The 14,415-nt window shown below is 44.6% G+C and overlaps 1 protein-coding gene and 1 long non-coding RNA gene across 8 annotated transcripts in view; one reads left to right on the plus strand and one right to left on the minus strand.

The window, feature by feature from the left end:
- Positions 1-252: 252 nt before the first annotated feature.
- LOC135361816 (uncharacterized) lies at positions 253-4,091 on the minus strand. Its single transcript, XR_010405922.1, has 2 exons — positions 3,956-4,091; positions 253-1,341 (listed from the first exon to the last, which is right to left on the minus strand). It is a non-coding gene; the product is annotated as an uncharacterized LOC135361816 (long non-coding RNA).
- Positions 4,092-4,100: 9 nt separating this feature from the next.
- Positions 4,101-14,415, plus strand: part of SLC9A8 (solute carrier family 9 member A8) — a 79,442-nt gene continuing 69,127 nt past the window's right edge. For 4 of the 7 annotated variants that reach the window (XR_008506944.2, XR_010405921.1, XM_045885947.3 and 1 more), the window contains exons 1-3: positions 4,101-4,270; positions 6,380-6,558; positions 13,099-13,179. Coding sequence is in view for 4 of the 7 variants with exons in the window: in XM_045885947.3 (XP_045741903.1) it covers positions 4,245-4,270; positions 6,380-6,558; positions 13,099-13,179 (286 nt within the window). In the remaining 3 variants the exon portion in view is untranslated. Of the gene's footprint in view, positions 4,322-4,477; positions 4,695-6,379; positions 6,559-13,098; positions 13,180-14,415 lie in introns of those variants that run through there. The other 3 variants (XM_045885945.3, XM_045885946.3, XM_064573336.1) reach the window with 3 other exon arrangements.

Here is a 14,415-nt window from a genome sequence, read left to right on the forward strand (position 1 = left end):
TAAACAGGATGATAAACTTAGGAAGGAAAGAAGAGAGGGAAAAAAGAAGGGGAAAAAATATCCGACCATGATAAGTGCCTTAAAAACACTTATGTTTAACACTTCATACCCGGGGTCAGCAGCTCCCGGGGGGGGGGGGGGGGGCAAATCCAGCCTGCCACCTGCTATCAAATGGCTTGTGAGCTAGGAATAGTTTCCATGTTTTCAAATGGTTGAAAACAAGTATTATGAAAATGACAAGAAACTCAAATCTCAATATCCATAAAGTTTTATTGGAACAAAGTCACTCTTATTTAAATCATCTAAGTTTTCCCACTGCAACAGCAGAGTTGAATTGTTGCAACAGAGATCAGAATGCCACAAAACCTAAAATATTTACAGTTTGGCTCTTTACAGAAAAAGTTTGCTGGCCCTTGCTTTAGACTGAGTGAGCAAGTGGTCAGGGAGGTCCTTCCTGAGGAGGTAACATTAAAGCTGAGACTGGAATGGCAAGAAAGAGGAAGGCTGGGGGTAGGAGGGCAGAAAGAACAGAAAACTAAGTTAAGAGCTTCTCTCTAATCCTATAACAGCCTTCCAAAGAGGGGCTCTGTCAAAAGTGATGATGGGACTCTGAGGTTCTGAAGGTGCAGTGGTGCCCCAGGGTCACAGAGCCATGGATCCTGAGTTGGGATAGGGAACCAGGCCTGCATGCCCTGTTCCAGCCTCTTTTCAGCCTCGCACGGCATAGGAGCCTAGAACTGCATGTTGAATGGCTTTATTTGCCTTCCTGGGGGTAATGACCGGGGATTTTAGATTTGTTCCCAGGAATAGGTGAGAAGGGCCTGGGATTTGCCCTCGGGCCTAAGGGCAGGTGTTCTATGGACTCCTGCTTGGCAGCAGGCCCATGACTGTCATGAAACAGGCCCTGATAACAGGATCTGTGGCAAGGGCAGTGGGTGGGATGCCAGGTAGAATGGGGAGACCCTCAGAGAATCCAGGAAGCGGCTTTCATCCAGAGTAGCCCACAACTGGCAGCTTGATAGAAAAAGTCCTACCCCCAGCTCCCAGTGGCCTGACTCCAGCCAGGATCTTCTGAGGCTGGAAGGAGACTGACTCAGACAGAACCCCACTCTCGATCTTCTACGAGCCAGTTCATTTCTGCCAGGCTCTGTGATAAAGGAGAGAAGTAGGCTGTTGGCCCCATTTTAGAGCCAGAGAAATTGAGGCCATGTTGAGAACAACAGGGGGTACTTGGTAAAACACAGACTCCACGCCTGAATCCTAGCCTCAACATTTCCCAGTGTGTGATTTCAGGCAAGTGGCTTAACTTCTCTGTGCTTCAGTTTATAGATATGATAGTATCTGCCGAAAAAAAAAAAAAAAAAAAGTAAGGAATTAAGGAAACAGAAGTTCAGCACCACACCTACAGGAAGAACTCAATAAACATTGGCTGACCCTAAGCACATTCTCTGTTAGCTTTGACAACAGCCCTAAGAGATTCTAGAGTGGCAGAGGATTCTGGGTATGAGCCAGACAGATCTGTTCTCCACCCAGTTCTTCAGGGCCAAAACCTTGAAATCATCCTTGACTCCTCTCTTTCCTTTACACACCACAGTCCCTCAGAAAATCCTGCCTTCAATATACACCCAGGAGCCAATCATTCCTGTCATCTCCATGATATCACCTTAATCCAAACGGCCATCAATTCTCACCCAGATTAGTGCAAAAGCCTCCTAGCTGGTCAGGGGGCTGCCAACTGCCCAACTCTCCCCAAGCAAGCAAAGGTCGGAGGACTCCTCAAAACCCTTGTGTTTCCGGGACGCCTGGGTGGCTCAGTTGGTTAAGCGACTGCCTTCGGCTCAGGTCATGATCCTGGAGTCCCGGGATCGAGTCCCACATCGGGCTCCCTGCTCTGCGGGGAGTCTGCTTCTCCCTCTGACCCTCCCCCCGCTCATGCTCTATCTCATTCTCTCTCTCAAACAAATAAATAAAATCTTTAAAAAAAAAAAAAAACCCCTTGTGTTTCCTAACACATCTAGTGTTAACTCACTCCTTTATTTATTCAATGATCATTTATTATTGAGTACCTACTATGTGTTACGTGCTGCTCTAGACACGAGATAAAACAGAACAAAACAGACAAAAACCTCTGCAGTCAGAAAGTTTACATCCTCCTGGAGGGAGGACAGTAAGCAAATGTAGAAGATAATATGTTAGGTGTTACAGAGAAAAATAACTCAGGGAAGGTGTTGGATTTTATTTTTATTTTTTATTTAAAGATTTTTATTTACTTATTTGAGAGAGACAGAGTGCTGGGAGAGGGGCAGACCCCCGCACTGGGCAGGGAGCCCGCCATGAGGCTTGATCCCAGGACCCTGGGATCATGACCTGAGCCAAAGGCAGATGCTTAACCAACTGAGCCACCCAGGCGCCCAAGGTTTTAGATATTAAACAGGGTGGTCAGTGAAGGCGTAATGAACAAGGTAAGAGTTAAATAAAAAGTTCCAAAGTGGGAAAAGGAGAGATCCAAGGGGCAACTCACAAGTGGAGTATTCTAGACAAAGGCCTAAGCAGTACAGAGGTGGAAGTGTTCCTGGTGCGTTTCAAGCACACAGGGGAAGCCACTGTGACCACAGCGAAAAATGTGCAGGAGGGGGAGAGTGGATTGACCTCAGAGGGGTCAAGGGGGCCGGGTTGTAGAGTCCTGTGGGTTCTCCAAGTCTTTTTTTTTCTTTGATTGAGATTAGAAGCCAGTGGAGGTTTCATTTTTTTTTAATTGTTATTATTAGTTTTAAAGATTTCATTTATTTCAGAGATCATGAGGGCAGAGGACGGGAGGGGCAGGAGAAGCCGACTCCCTGCTGAGCCAGGAGCCCCACGACTATGCGGGGCTCGATTCCAGGACCCTGGGATCATGACCTGAGCTGAAGGCAGACGCTTAACCCGTTTAACCACTGAGCCACCCAGGTGCCCCCGCACCCCAGTGGAGGTTTTAATTTAAGTAGGGGAATGACTAGAGTTTTAAAGGATCACTGTGCTGGGCCCGTGGCTGGCTCAGTCTGAAGAGCAGGCGACTCCTGATCTCAGGGTCTTGAGTTCAAGCCCCATGTTGGGTGTAGAGATTACTTAAATAGATAAAAAACTTAAAAAAAATTTTTTTTAAGGATCACTGGGGTCCTCTGTGTGAAAGATCACAGGGAACATCGGCAGAGCCAGTGAGACAGTTTATGGTTTAGGCAGCTACAACAGCTGTTATGAGGTATGATGGCTTGGACCAGGAAGGAGGTAGCAACAGCAGAGGTGATGTCAAACCCAAATGTCTTACACAAGGTTAGGAGTCCTCCTGATGGGGTCTCCCTTACCCCTCCCTACAAGCCTTGTTCCTTCCTGTATCCCAAACCCCACAGACCACAGCTAGGCACATACAGGTGTCTAAGGAGTATTGGTTGACTAAACCGACAAATGAATGAATGATCCAGGCCTGGGTCATCATCACCACCTATTTTATTTTATTATCTTTTAAAGATTTATTTTAGAGAAAGAGAGCATGAGCAGGGGGAAGGGCAGAGGGAGAGAGAGAGGGAGAGAAGCAGATTCCCAGCTAAACGCAGAGGAGGGCGGGGGGGGGGGGGGGGGGGAGGGGCTGGATCGCATGACCCTGAGATCATGACCTGAGCAGAAATCAAGAGTCTGAGGCTTAACTGACTGAGCCACCTAGGCGCCCCTCATCATTACCTATTTTAATGATAGGCATATAGTCAGAAGTCAGTAAATGCTTACAAATAGAATACTGCACAATTCTGCAAGGCCAGGTGGCTAGTCCTCTTCACAGGGAGGAAAACTGGGGCTCAGACTGGGGAAGTGTCCCCTGGGGTCCCTCTGCACAGCCTAGGCTAGAAGCTTCCTTCCCAACTTTCAGGGTCAAGTCCTGGACACTGGGTGGTTAGCGCCTGCTCTCAGGGTGAGTCACACTGACCTCAGAGGAGTTTCCCTCAAAGCTTCCTCGCCCCGGGCTGGAGAAAAGCCGAAACTCCACGGGGCCAGGAGGTCACCAAGCCCATGCCGGTCAGGCGTCCTGAAAGTGCCCTGACCGGGTCGTCCCCCCTTCAGGCCACAGAGACGAAGAGACAGAAGGGCCGCTCGCTCACGGCTGAGGCCCCGCCCCCCGGTTGTCAGCCGGCCCGCTCCTCCAGCGGAAGCCGGAAGCAAAAGCAGTCCCTGCTAGCCCCCGGCTCCGAACTCGGTGGTCTTGGAGGCTCCGCAAGATGGGGGAGAAGATGGCGGAAGAGGAGTGAGTGGGCTTTTCCCGGGCGGCGGAGGCGGCAGGGCTGGGCCCCGGCGGGTGAGAGCGAGAGCCTCAGGCCTCCCTCTGGCCCTGAAAGGCGGAGTTCCTTGTGCCGCTTGGCCAGGACTGACCATGCCGGCGCCAGCGAGGAGGGCGGGAGGGATGGGCCTGGGCCCAGCCCGGCCCTGCAGCCTCCTTTTTTTTTTTTTTAATTTTTTTAAATTATTTATTTATTTATTTGAGAGAGAGAGAGAGAGAGAGAGAGAAACAGCATGAGAGGGGATAGGGTCAGAGGGAGAAGCAGGCTCCCCGCTGAGCCGGGAGCCCAATGCGGGACTCGATCCCAGGACCCTGGGATCATGACCTGAGCCGAAGGCAGTCGCTTAACCAACTGAGCCACCCAGGCGCCCGGCCCTGCAGCCTCCTTAAGGTCGGATCCTCGTCCAGGGAACCGGCAGCCCGGGGCAGGCCTCGAAAGCCGTCCGGCGGAAACCGAAACCCCAATTCCACTTTCCCATTTTTCGGTCTTTTGATAATCAGGGAGAGGTCCGCCGCCTCCTCCAGGAATTCCCCCACCCCCTCTTCCACTGTAACGGCCGTTTTTCGCATCTGTCTCCTCCACGGAGTTTCATTCATTCGTTAACTGTTGGCCATTTACTCTATTCCAGGCCCTGGGCACATAGTAGTGAAGGAGGCCGACCAGGAGCCGCCCTTAGGTAGTTTCCATTCTAGTGGGGAAAGACCCTAAGTAGGCAAGGTGATTTCAGAGTGCTGAAAGAAAACGGAAGTGTTAGGATGGGAGAGTCCCGCTAGGAAGAAGTGACGTGCCCGCCGAAACTGTAATGAGGAGAAGGAGGGACAGGAGAGGGAACAAGCAAATGCAAAAGGCTGGAAGCAAGAAAGAGCTTAGTGTCTTTGAGGGACAGAAGGAAAGGCAGGATGGCTGGAATGTAGCGAGCGAAGGGGCTAGCTGTACAAGATGAGATGAGGGGCGGGGGTGGGCGTCCTTTGTCGCCCAGGTACTTAGCCCGAAGGACCCCTCTTTAGTCCGTCTCCATATCTGCCGGGCACAACCTATTGCATGTTGTAGATGCCCTATCTATGTGAACCGGTTTGTAAAAATTAAAAAGGAATCCCCGTGGTTGAAATCTGACTCCCTCACCTGGTATCTTTTCAGATACGTCTCTTGGCTGGCTGGGTGGTCATTTCATTTCGTCTGCTTATTTATTCAGCATATGCTCTATTGCTACACCAGACTGGGCCTCAGCAACACAAAGCAAAAGAGGTGGTATGGCCCAGTGATTTCAAGTTTGGTCTCAAACTTGGTTAGCTGAGATACTGGCCAGGTCATGCAACCTCTCTGAACTTCAGTTATTCGTGGGTAAAAAAGGGAAAGGAATAGCCCCCATCTCAGGCCTGGTATGCCTATTAAATGAGAGGTTGTATGTTATATAATCCCTGGAGTGAAGCATTTACTCAATAAACATGAGCTATTATAATCACAATTGCAATGATTATTATATGAATATTGCACTAGTTTACAATCTGACCCCAAAGTGAGGAGAGAGCTCTGGTGAAGAACATAAGAGGTGGGGTGGGTGCAGTATTACAGAGATTACATTTGAGCCTTTAGATATCTGAGAAGGATTTTATAAAGCGGGGTGGGATGTTCCAACCAGATCAACAATTGGGTAAATTCAGGTGGCTTCTTCAACTTGCTGCTATAATTCAAGGAAAAGAATGTAAACAGGAGAAATAAAGGCGCCAAGTAAATAACATTGGATCTTGGAATGTGATGAGACTTCAGTTTGTCTCCATTTAAATCTCCCATTAAATGCCAAAGAGCAGGCAGCATTTTGTTTCTGCACTGGCCCTGATTCCCCCTGGTTCCTGTCCTCTGAGTGGCTGTGTTCAGAGCACCTGAAGCCACTGGTACTCTCCTGCTGAGGCAGGCAGGAATTTTCTGAATCAGTTTCTTTCTGAGGCCTGCCAGTGGTTGTAAGACTTGTGAATCCCATCATCCTCTGTGCCAGGTTCTCCTTCTGTTTGTGTATGTGTGTGGATACTCAGGCCCTTTTCCCTTTATCTAATCCTGCTGTTTTTTATGTCCAACAGGTTCCCCAACACAACTCACGAAGGTTTCAATGTCACCCTTCACACTACCCTGGTTGTCACCACGAAACTGGTGCTCCCGACCCCTGCCAAGCCCATTCTCCCTGTGCAAACGGGTGAGCAGGCTCAGCAGGAGGAACAGTCAAGCGGCATGACCATCTTCTTCAGCCTCCTCGTCCTAGGTGAATGTGGAGACACCCTCATTTGCCATCTTGAGTGTCTTTGTGTGCTGTCTATAAGGTCAACCTTGTCTAAGCCACCATTTACTTGATGTCAAGTCTTCCTTTCATTTGGTTTGATGTCAAACACTGAGGGACAATGATCAGTTCATAAGAGGGTACTCCTTTTTCTATAAAATCATCGAGCCTAGCAATTTTGAAGAGCTCTTTATATATCTTAGATGTCATTTGGAAGAAAGAAGGGATTTTTGACCTAGAAAGAACCTTGAACGTCTTCTAGTTTAATGGATTTCAAACCCTACTCATGAGTGTGTGTGTGTGTGTGTGTGTGTAGGTGGTGGTGGGAGCAGGAGGTGGGCTGAATCAAATGGGAGGGCATCTGACTTTCTGACCAGAGCAGCATTTTGTCTCCTATTAGGCTTCTGTGTAAATTTTATTTAATTAAAGGTTTTGTTGCTGAGTAAAAGATCAAACACCCCTTTCCTTACCCTCTGTCTCCCATTAACCGTGGTTATGACTTTTACCATATCTGTGTACTGCCTATGTTGTTGTTTACTTATGTAATGTTTTTCTTTGAACAGATTCACTCTCAATAGTCTCGTTTTGTTCAACCTCCTCCAGTCATGGGTGAGAAAATTTAGGCCCAGAGAGATTAAGCAAATGACATGCCTTGTTTCTGGGAGACTAGAGATTAATATTTGGGTTGCGACATCAGTCGAGAAGTTTAGGTAAAATGCAATAACTTAGATGCCTCCTAGAGACTGTAGACAACTGTTTTAGACCAAAAAACAAAACAAAAAAACAGTTGAAACTGCACAACCACTTTGGACTAGCTGACAAAGGAAGAAATAACTTCAAATTTGACCCAAATCCAAACTCTTATTGGATGAGTAAAGTTGGCATATTTACATTTTCCAGTCTTCTTTTCATGATACTGAGCCATATTTCTAATTAGGTCTTTTGAGAGGAATGGGAACTACAACCTGATTGAAAGGCACAAAGCATTTAGCTGATGTCATTGAGGACTTTTTTGAAGAAAACGGGAACTTCTTTCACATTCAGATTCAGATTCTGTTAATGGCCAAATAATTTTAATAACCTAATCATTTGATTTAAAATCCCAGGACTCAGCCTTATCTCTCACAGATCCTAAAAAACTTTTAAATTGGGGGCACCTAGGTGGCTTAGTCGGTTGAACATCCGACCCTTGGTCTCAGGTCTTGAGCTCATGGCTGTGAATTTGAGCCATGTGCTGGGCTCCGCAATGGTCGAGTAGCCTACTTAAAAAACAAAACAAAACGAGAAAACCCACACAACTTTTAAATCGAATACTGAAAAAGTACACAAACCACAAGCGTGCAGTGTCCCATATGGACCTGATATGCTCAAGTAATTGTGTACCTTGTGAATGTAGTTGAATTCTGCTACTAGGGGATTACTCCAACAATCAAGGACTCTTTTTTGTTTTTCCTTTTTCCTCTGTGATAGTAGTTGAATATAAACAAAAGCAGTTCTTTTCTTGATTAAGAAGTCTTTAGTACCTGAATCCTTAATCCTGAAGGACCAGTATTATTAGCCTTTTTACATTGTTGTCAGCTTGATAAGGTAGACAGCATACAAGACCGGCCTGGGAGAAAACTTTTGTTTTGTAGTCACTTTGTTTCATGGGAAGATAATAAGGCTAAGTCAGACTTTCAAAGTAATTTTCAGGGTGTGGGGCATTGAAGGTTAGTTTGTACTAGAAACCACAAAACAGGTTGTTATAGTGATTTTTAATCCTGGCAAGACCCTGCGCAGTGGTAACACATCTTTGGGGCCAGAAAGGTCTGAGCTGTATTTATTAGTGCTATATATTTTACTTGGATCATCTTTTCAAACAGATCATAAACCTAGAGTCACACTAGTGTCAGGTGGGTTTTGTTTTCACCTCATCAGACTGTTGGCAGTCTACAAATTGGTATCTCTGCTTTTTATGTGTAGGTCAGCGTGCAGTAGCAGAATGGAATGCTTTCTTTTTCAGTAAATTTGAAGGCATTTTTAGTCTTTTCTTGTATATTATCAACAGAATATTATATATCTTATATATTAGATGTCCAAACAATATACATCTGATAAGGTTAAAAAAAATTACAGTTAATAGGTATCTTGCTAACTCACTAAATACATGAACTGCAGTGAATTGAGGGAAATACTAGTCCATAGTTTATTCTAGACTTCAGGAACTCCTAACCTGGGACACATTTAACCACTTTTGTTTACTGTTTTTTTTTTTTTTTTTAAGATTTTTATTTATTTGACAGAAAGACAGCCAGAGAAGGAACACAAGCAGGGGGAGTGGGCAGAGGGAGAAGCAGGCTTTCCACAGAGCAGGGAACCCGATGCGGGGCTCGATCCCAGGACCCTGGGATCATGACCTGAGCCGAAGGCAGGCGCTTAACGACTGAGCCACTCAGGCGCCCCTACTATTTTATTTTTTTTAAGATTTTTTATTTGGGGCACCTGGGTGGCTCAGCAGGTTGGGCTTCTGCCTTCAGCTCAGGTCATGATCTCAGGGTCCTGGAATCGAGCCCCATGTCAGGTTCCCTGCTCAGCGGGGAGCCTGCTTCTCCCTCTCCCTCTGCCTGCTACTCCCCCTGCTTGTTTTCTCTGTCTCTTTATTATTTCAGAGAGAAACAGAGAGCACAGGGGAGGGGCAGAGGGAGAGGGACAAGCAGACTCCCCACTGAGCGGGGAGCCCAATGCGGGGCTCAATCCCAGGACCCATAAGATCATGATCTGGGCCAAAGTCAGACACTTAACTGAGCCCCTCAGGTACTGCTTTTGTTTACTATTTTAGTCAAGTCAAATGAAAGTGTAACTTTTATGTCCTATAAGCTTGTGAAAGGATTTCAGTGTATTCCCCTTTTTTGAGGAGGGATGCCAAAACTCCTGTTACTTTTGACTTTAGAAGCTTGAAATCAGTTGATTTACACTTAACCCTTGCTGATCTTTGACTCGGCAGAAACAGTGGTAAGTCATTTTTTTGACTTACATTAGAGTTAACAATTAGCATCATTTGACACATTTTATGGGCCATTAAATTTATGGAGTTATTAAAATTGATATGCCTATGTTTTAATATAGTTTCTATAATTATTACTTTGGGCATGAACATTTAGAAGCATGTTAACTTGTGGTATACCTATCCTCCTTACCACACAGAAGTTTTTGTCCTTTTTTTCCAAGTATACTTGAAAACATGTACTTGTTTGTGTATAGGCGCATATACATTCATAAGCACATTCACGCATATAGGCACATCCCGCTTGGATTTTGTTTGTTTTATTTTTTTTTTAATTTTTTTAAAGATTTTATTTATTTATTTGAGACAGAATGAGAGAGAGAGAGAGCACATGAGAGGGGGGAGGGTCAGAGGGAGAATCAGGCTCCCTGCCGAGCAGAGAGCCCGATGCGGGACTCGATCCAGGGACTCCAGGATCATGACCTGAGCTGAAGGCAGTCGCTTAACCAACTGAGCCACCCAGGCGCCCCGGATTTTGTTTGTTTTAATATAAATAGGATCCTATAACTTGCTTTTGCATCTCACAGAATGTCTTGGAGGTCTTTTTATATTACTACTCTTTTTTGTATCTACTTCATCTTTTTTTCTTTTAAAGAACATGTATTTGTTAAAAGAAACAAAATATATCCCATTTTAACCATTTTACAGTGTACGATTCAGTGGCATTTAGTACACTCACGATGTTGTGCAACCACCACCATTATCTAGTTCCAGAATGTTCTCATCACCCCAAAGGGAGACCCAGTACCCTTTAAAAGCTGTCACTCCCCATCTCCCCTACCCGCAGTCTCTAGTAAACACTATTTTGCTTTCTATTCCTAGGAATTTGCCTACTCCATTTCAGGCAAATGGCATCATACAATATGTGACCTTTTATATCTGGCTTCTTTCACTTAGCATTGTATCTTCAAGGTTCATCCGTGTTGTAGCGTGTGTTAGAAGTGTGTTAATTATTATGGGTGAATAATAATCCCCTGTAGATATACCACATCATGTGTATCCACTCATCGATTGATGGACATTTGGCGTGTTTCTACGTTTTGGCTGTTGTGAATAGAGCTGCTGTCGACATTTGTGTACAGGTTTTCATGTAGACCTATATTTCTATTTCTCTTGGATACATACCCAGGAGTGGAGCTGCTGGGTTAAATGCTTACTGTATGTGTAACTTTCTCAGGAACTCCCAAACTTCCTACAGAGGCCATACCATTTTACATCCCCACCTGCAGTGCCGTCATGTTCCAGCGGCTCCACATCCTTGCCAACACTTGTTATTTCCCATTGTGTTTTGTTTTGTTTTTAAATTATGGCCATCTTAGTGGGTGTGAAGTTGTATCTCATGGTCTTGATTTGCATTTTTCTAATGACCAATGACGTTGAGCATCTTTTCATGTGCTTATTGGCCATTTGTGTCTTTGGAGAGATGTCTTTTCTGGTTCTTGGCCCATTTTTTAAATTGTATTGTTTGTCTTTTTGTTGTTAGGTTGTAAGATTTCTTTATGTATTCTGGTTACTAGACCCTCACCAGATAAATGATTTACAAATACTCTCATCCACGGGCGCCTGGGTGGCTCAGTTGGTTAAGCGACTGCCTTCGGCTCAGGTCATGATCCTGGAGTCCTGGGATCGAGTCCCACGTTGGGCTCCCTGCTCAGCGGGGAGTCTGCTGCTCCCTCTAACCCTCCTCCCTCTCATGCTGTCTCTCATTCTCTCTCTCAAATAAATAAATAAAATCTTTAAAAAAAAAAAACAACTCTCATCCATTTTTTCAGACCTCATTCTTTTAAGTGGCTGAAGACCATTCCCTGGCACTGATGAGCCTCATGTTTAGCTCTTCCTGTTGGTAGTTTTTTCCCCTTTGCTCTTTTTTTTTTTAAAGAAAGAGGAAGAGGAGGTGCAGAAGGAAAGGGAGAGAGACACGCAGGGCTGGATCTCATGACCCTGAGAGTCAGGGGTCTGACTAAGCCACCCAGGCGCCCCTCCCTTTGCTCTTAAAGGTGCAAATCAATGTCTGATTTATTAAAATAAACTTTTTAAATTAATTTTTTCATTTAGCTTGGTGCAAAAAAAGATCAGAAACTGAGTGAACTCCCTAGGTCTATATTCGGTCTACTTGTGCGCCTGCCTCTATAGACAGGAGGCCTGCTCACTGGTCACATGTTGTGCTTATGCATTAAAACATTTTTTCTTGCTCTTAGTATTTAATGCAGGATTTTTCTAACAAGGTTAAATATTTGTAATAAAGTAACACCACAGATTGATAGTTTAAAACTCAGAATGAAAGGACACAATTTCTCTATGTGCAATTGTTTCCTTTTTCTGGCTACCTGGTGCTTTTTGGTGGGCCTAAAGATATCTAGTTTGTCAGCATAGGCTCTGAGGGTGGCCATTTAACCACCCTGCAGATTGTTTAAACATTTCCTTTTACAAAAAGCAACAATTATTTTTAGTGCTGTTAAGATAATATTGTGATTAATGGGATGGTATACCACTTAGGTGCGTAATAAAAGAAAGAGACATGCATACTTGCACTTGGACCATGAAATTACATTTAGGAATTATTTATGTGTAAGTATGCTTTGGGGGTGTCCAGAAATATTTTCAAACAGTTTTACCTCCTTTTGTTTCCTTTCTTCCAAGACAGTACCCCTGTGAGAAAAGTCAGACATTATTCTTATTTTGGCAACTGAGGCATGAAGGCAGTTGGGAGGGAGGTGGTGGGTGCCTGTGATTAAGGGCCCAGGGTTGGAATTGGGCTCAACCCTGCAGCACCCACCAGTGAAGTGAGATTATGATAATAATAATAACTAGTTAAGAGGGGTGTTGGGGGTCAAATGAGGCAGTGTTTGGGAAGTGTGCAGTGCAGCACCTGGCTCATGGGGAACTCTCACCCAGTGGGAGCCCTAGTACCTAGCTGAGGGGCAGGGCACCCCATCTTTTGGTTTCTGATGTGCTCATCACCAGACCAAAGTATTTACTTTGTCTCGTTTGTATAAGACTCTCACTTCCTTCTCTATTCCAAGAGAACTTACGCATGGAGGCAAAATACATTGTGTCAGCATCTTTTGTTGCAGTTATATTTGCATAAAAGTGATTGATTTCATTGACTTCCTTCTCACCATTTCAGGTTTTCCAGTTGATTATTTCAAAAAAGTTGAAGCCTTTTCTCAGAATCAGAGATTCGAAAAATGATTGTATGAGGCTTAATAGGTTAGAAAAACATTAGATGCCTGTTGCTCTTTCAGTGAACCCTAGAAAACAAACTAGTCCAGGCGTATAAAGAAATATGGAGACAATGTTATTGTCTGTGAGTCTGTTTCCAGGTTAAGAAATAAGAGCTTGAAAATACAACTGCAGTTTATTGTATCATTGTCCCTTGTACATTTTCCTGGCAGCACCCCCAGAAGGAACCATGGCTTTGAACTTGGTGTTTATTATTTGAAATCGTGCCATTTTAACAATGTCTTATTTTTTCCCCACAGCTATCTGCATCATATTGGTGCATTTACTGATCCGATACAGATTACATTTCTTGCCAGAGAGCGTTGCTGTTGTTTCTTTAGGTAAGTCCTTATCAGTGATCCTATAATAAAGGCAGTAACAATAAAATTTTTTTTGAGTGTCTTCTTAGTGCCAGGAACCACATGAGATGTGGTACGTTCCTGATTTCATTTAATCCTCACTGCCACTTGCCATGAGGGTGTTATGATCCCATTTTACAGATGAGGACACTGTGGCTCAGAGAGGGGCGATGACCTCCCAGAGATCACATAGTCGCCCCCTCTGTATAGCTCAAAGGCCTTTCTGCTTCTAGAACTACCCTTGGGGCACATTGACCTCTGTTACCAGGCTGTGCAGACACCCAACTCAACTAAGGCGAGTAATTGACACTTAATTCATAGGGTCACTGAATTTTACAGCCAGAAGGGACTCTCACTTTAGGTTTAGGAGTAGGAATGGCTCGCTTCCATGTCAGTCAGATCTAAAGTCTTCAGGAGCATTCCATTCTACCTCACTTAATTTCTCTCTTGTTTCCTACGGCAATTAATTGTTAAGATAGTTAGCCTCTGTATGTCAACTATACTTCAGTAATAAGTAATAAAAGAAAAGATAATTAGCCTCTATTTAGAGGGAATGAATTGATGTAATAACAGTTGAGAGCTCACATGAAAGTTAATGAAGGAAGGTGTAGGGACCTTATCTTTCAGTAAGTATTAAAATCAAGACTAAAATGTGGGTGGGAGAGGCGCCTGGGTGGCTCAGTCATTAAGCGTCTGCCTTCGGCTCAGGTCATGATCCCAGGGTCCTGGGATCGAGCCCCGCATTGGGCTTCCTGCTCCGTGGGAAGCCTGCTTCTCCCTCTCCCACACCCCCTGCTTGTGTTCCTGCTCTCGCTATCTCTCTCTGTCAAATAAATAAAATCTTTAAAAAAATTAAAAAATAAAATAAAATGTGGGTGGGGGTGCTTAAGGCATAGTATATAAGCTTTCACTAAGATCAGCTAAGGCGTTCATGAGTTTATGATACTGTAGTTACTTTTATTAGATTCCACTTGTCTAATGATATTTAATTTTTCCTTATCACCACTGATGCTCTGTAAGTTAATTTTCTTTGCCTTATAGGTCTTGTTTAGCATATGTAGTAATACTTTTACAGTACAGCGATGGTTTAGGTTAGCTTTGGAGATGAACATTCAGACTTGGATTCACCTCTTCCTGTACCATCTGCATTCCTATTACCCTGGTTCAGCCCCTCCTGTGTTTTCCTGGGCCCACGTTACTACTAAGTGTCAGGTTCTC

The sequence above is a fragment of the Mirounga angustirostris genome, unplaced genomic scaffold (genome assembly GCF_029215605.1).
Source record: "Mirounga angustirostris isolate CCGP_5_RB_7025 unplaced genomic scaffold, mMirAng1.0.hap1 SCAF_10, whole genome shotgun sequence".
NCBI classification, from domain to species: Eukaryota; Metazoa; Chordata; class Mammalia; order Carnivora; family Phocidae; genus Mirounga; species Mirounga angustirostris.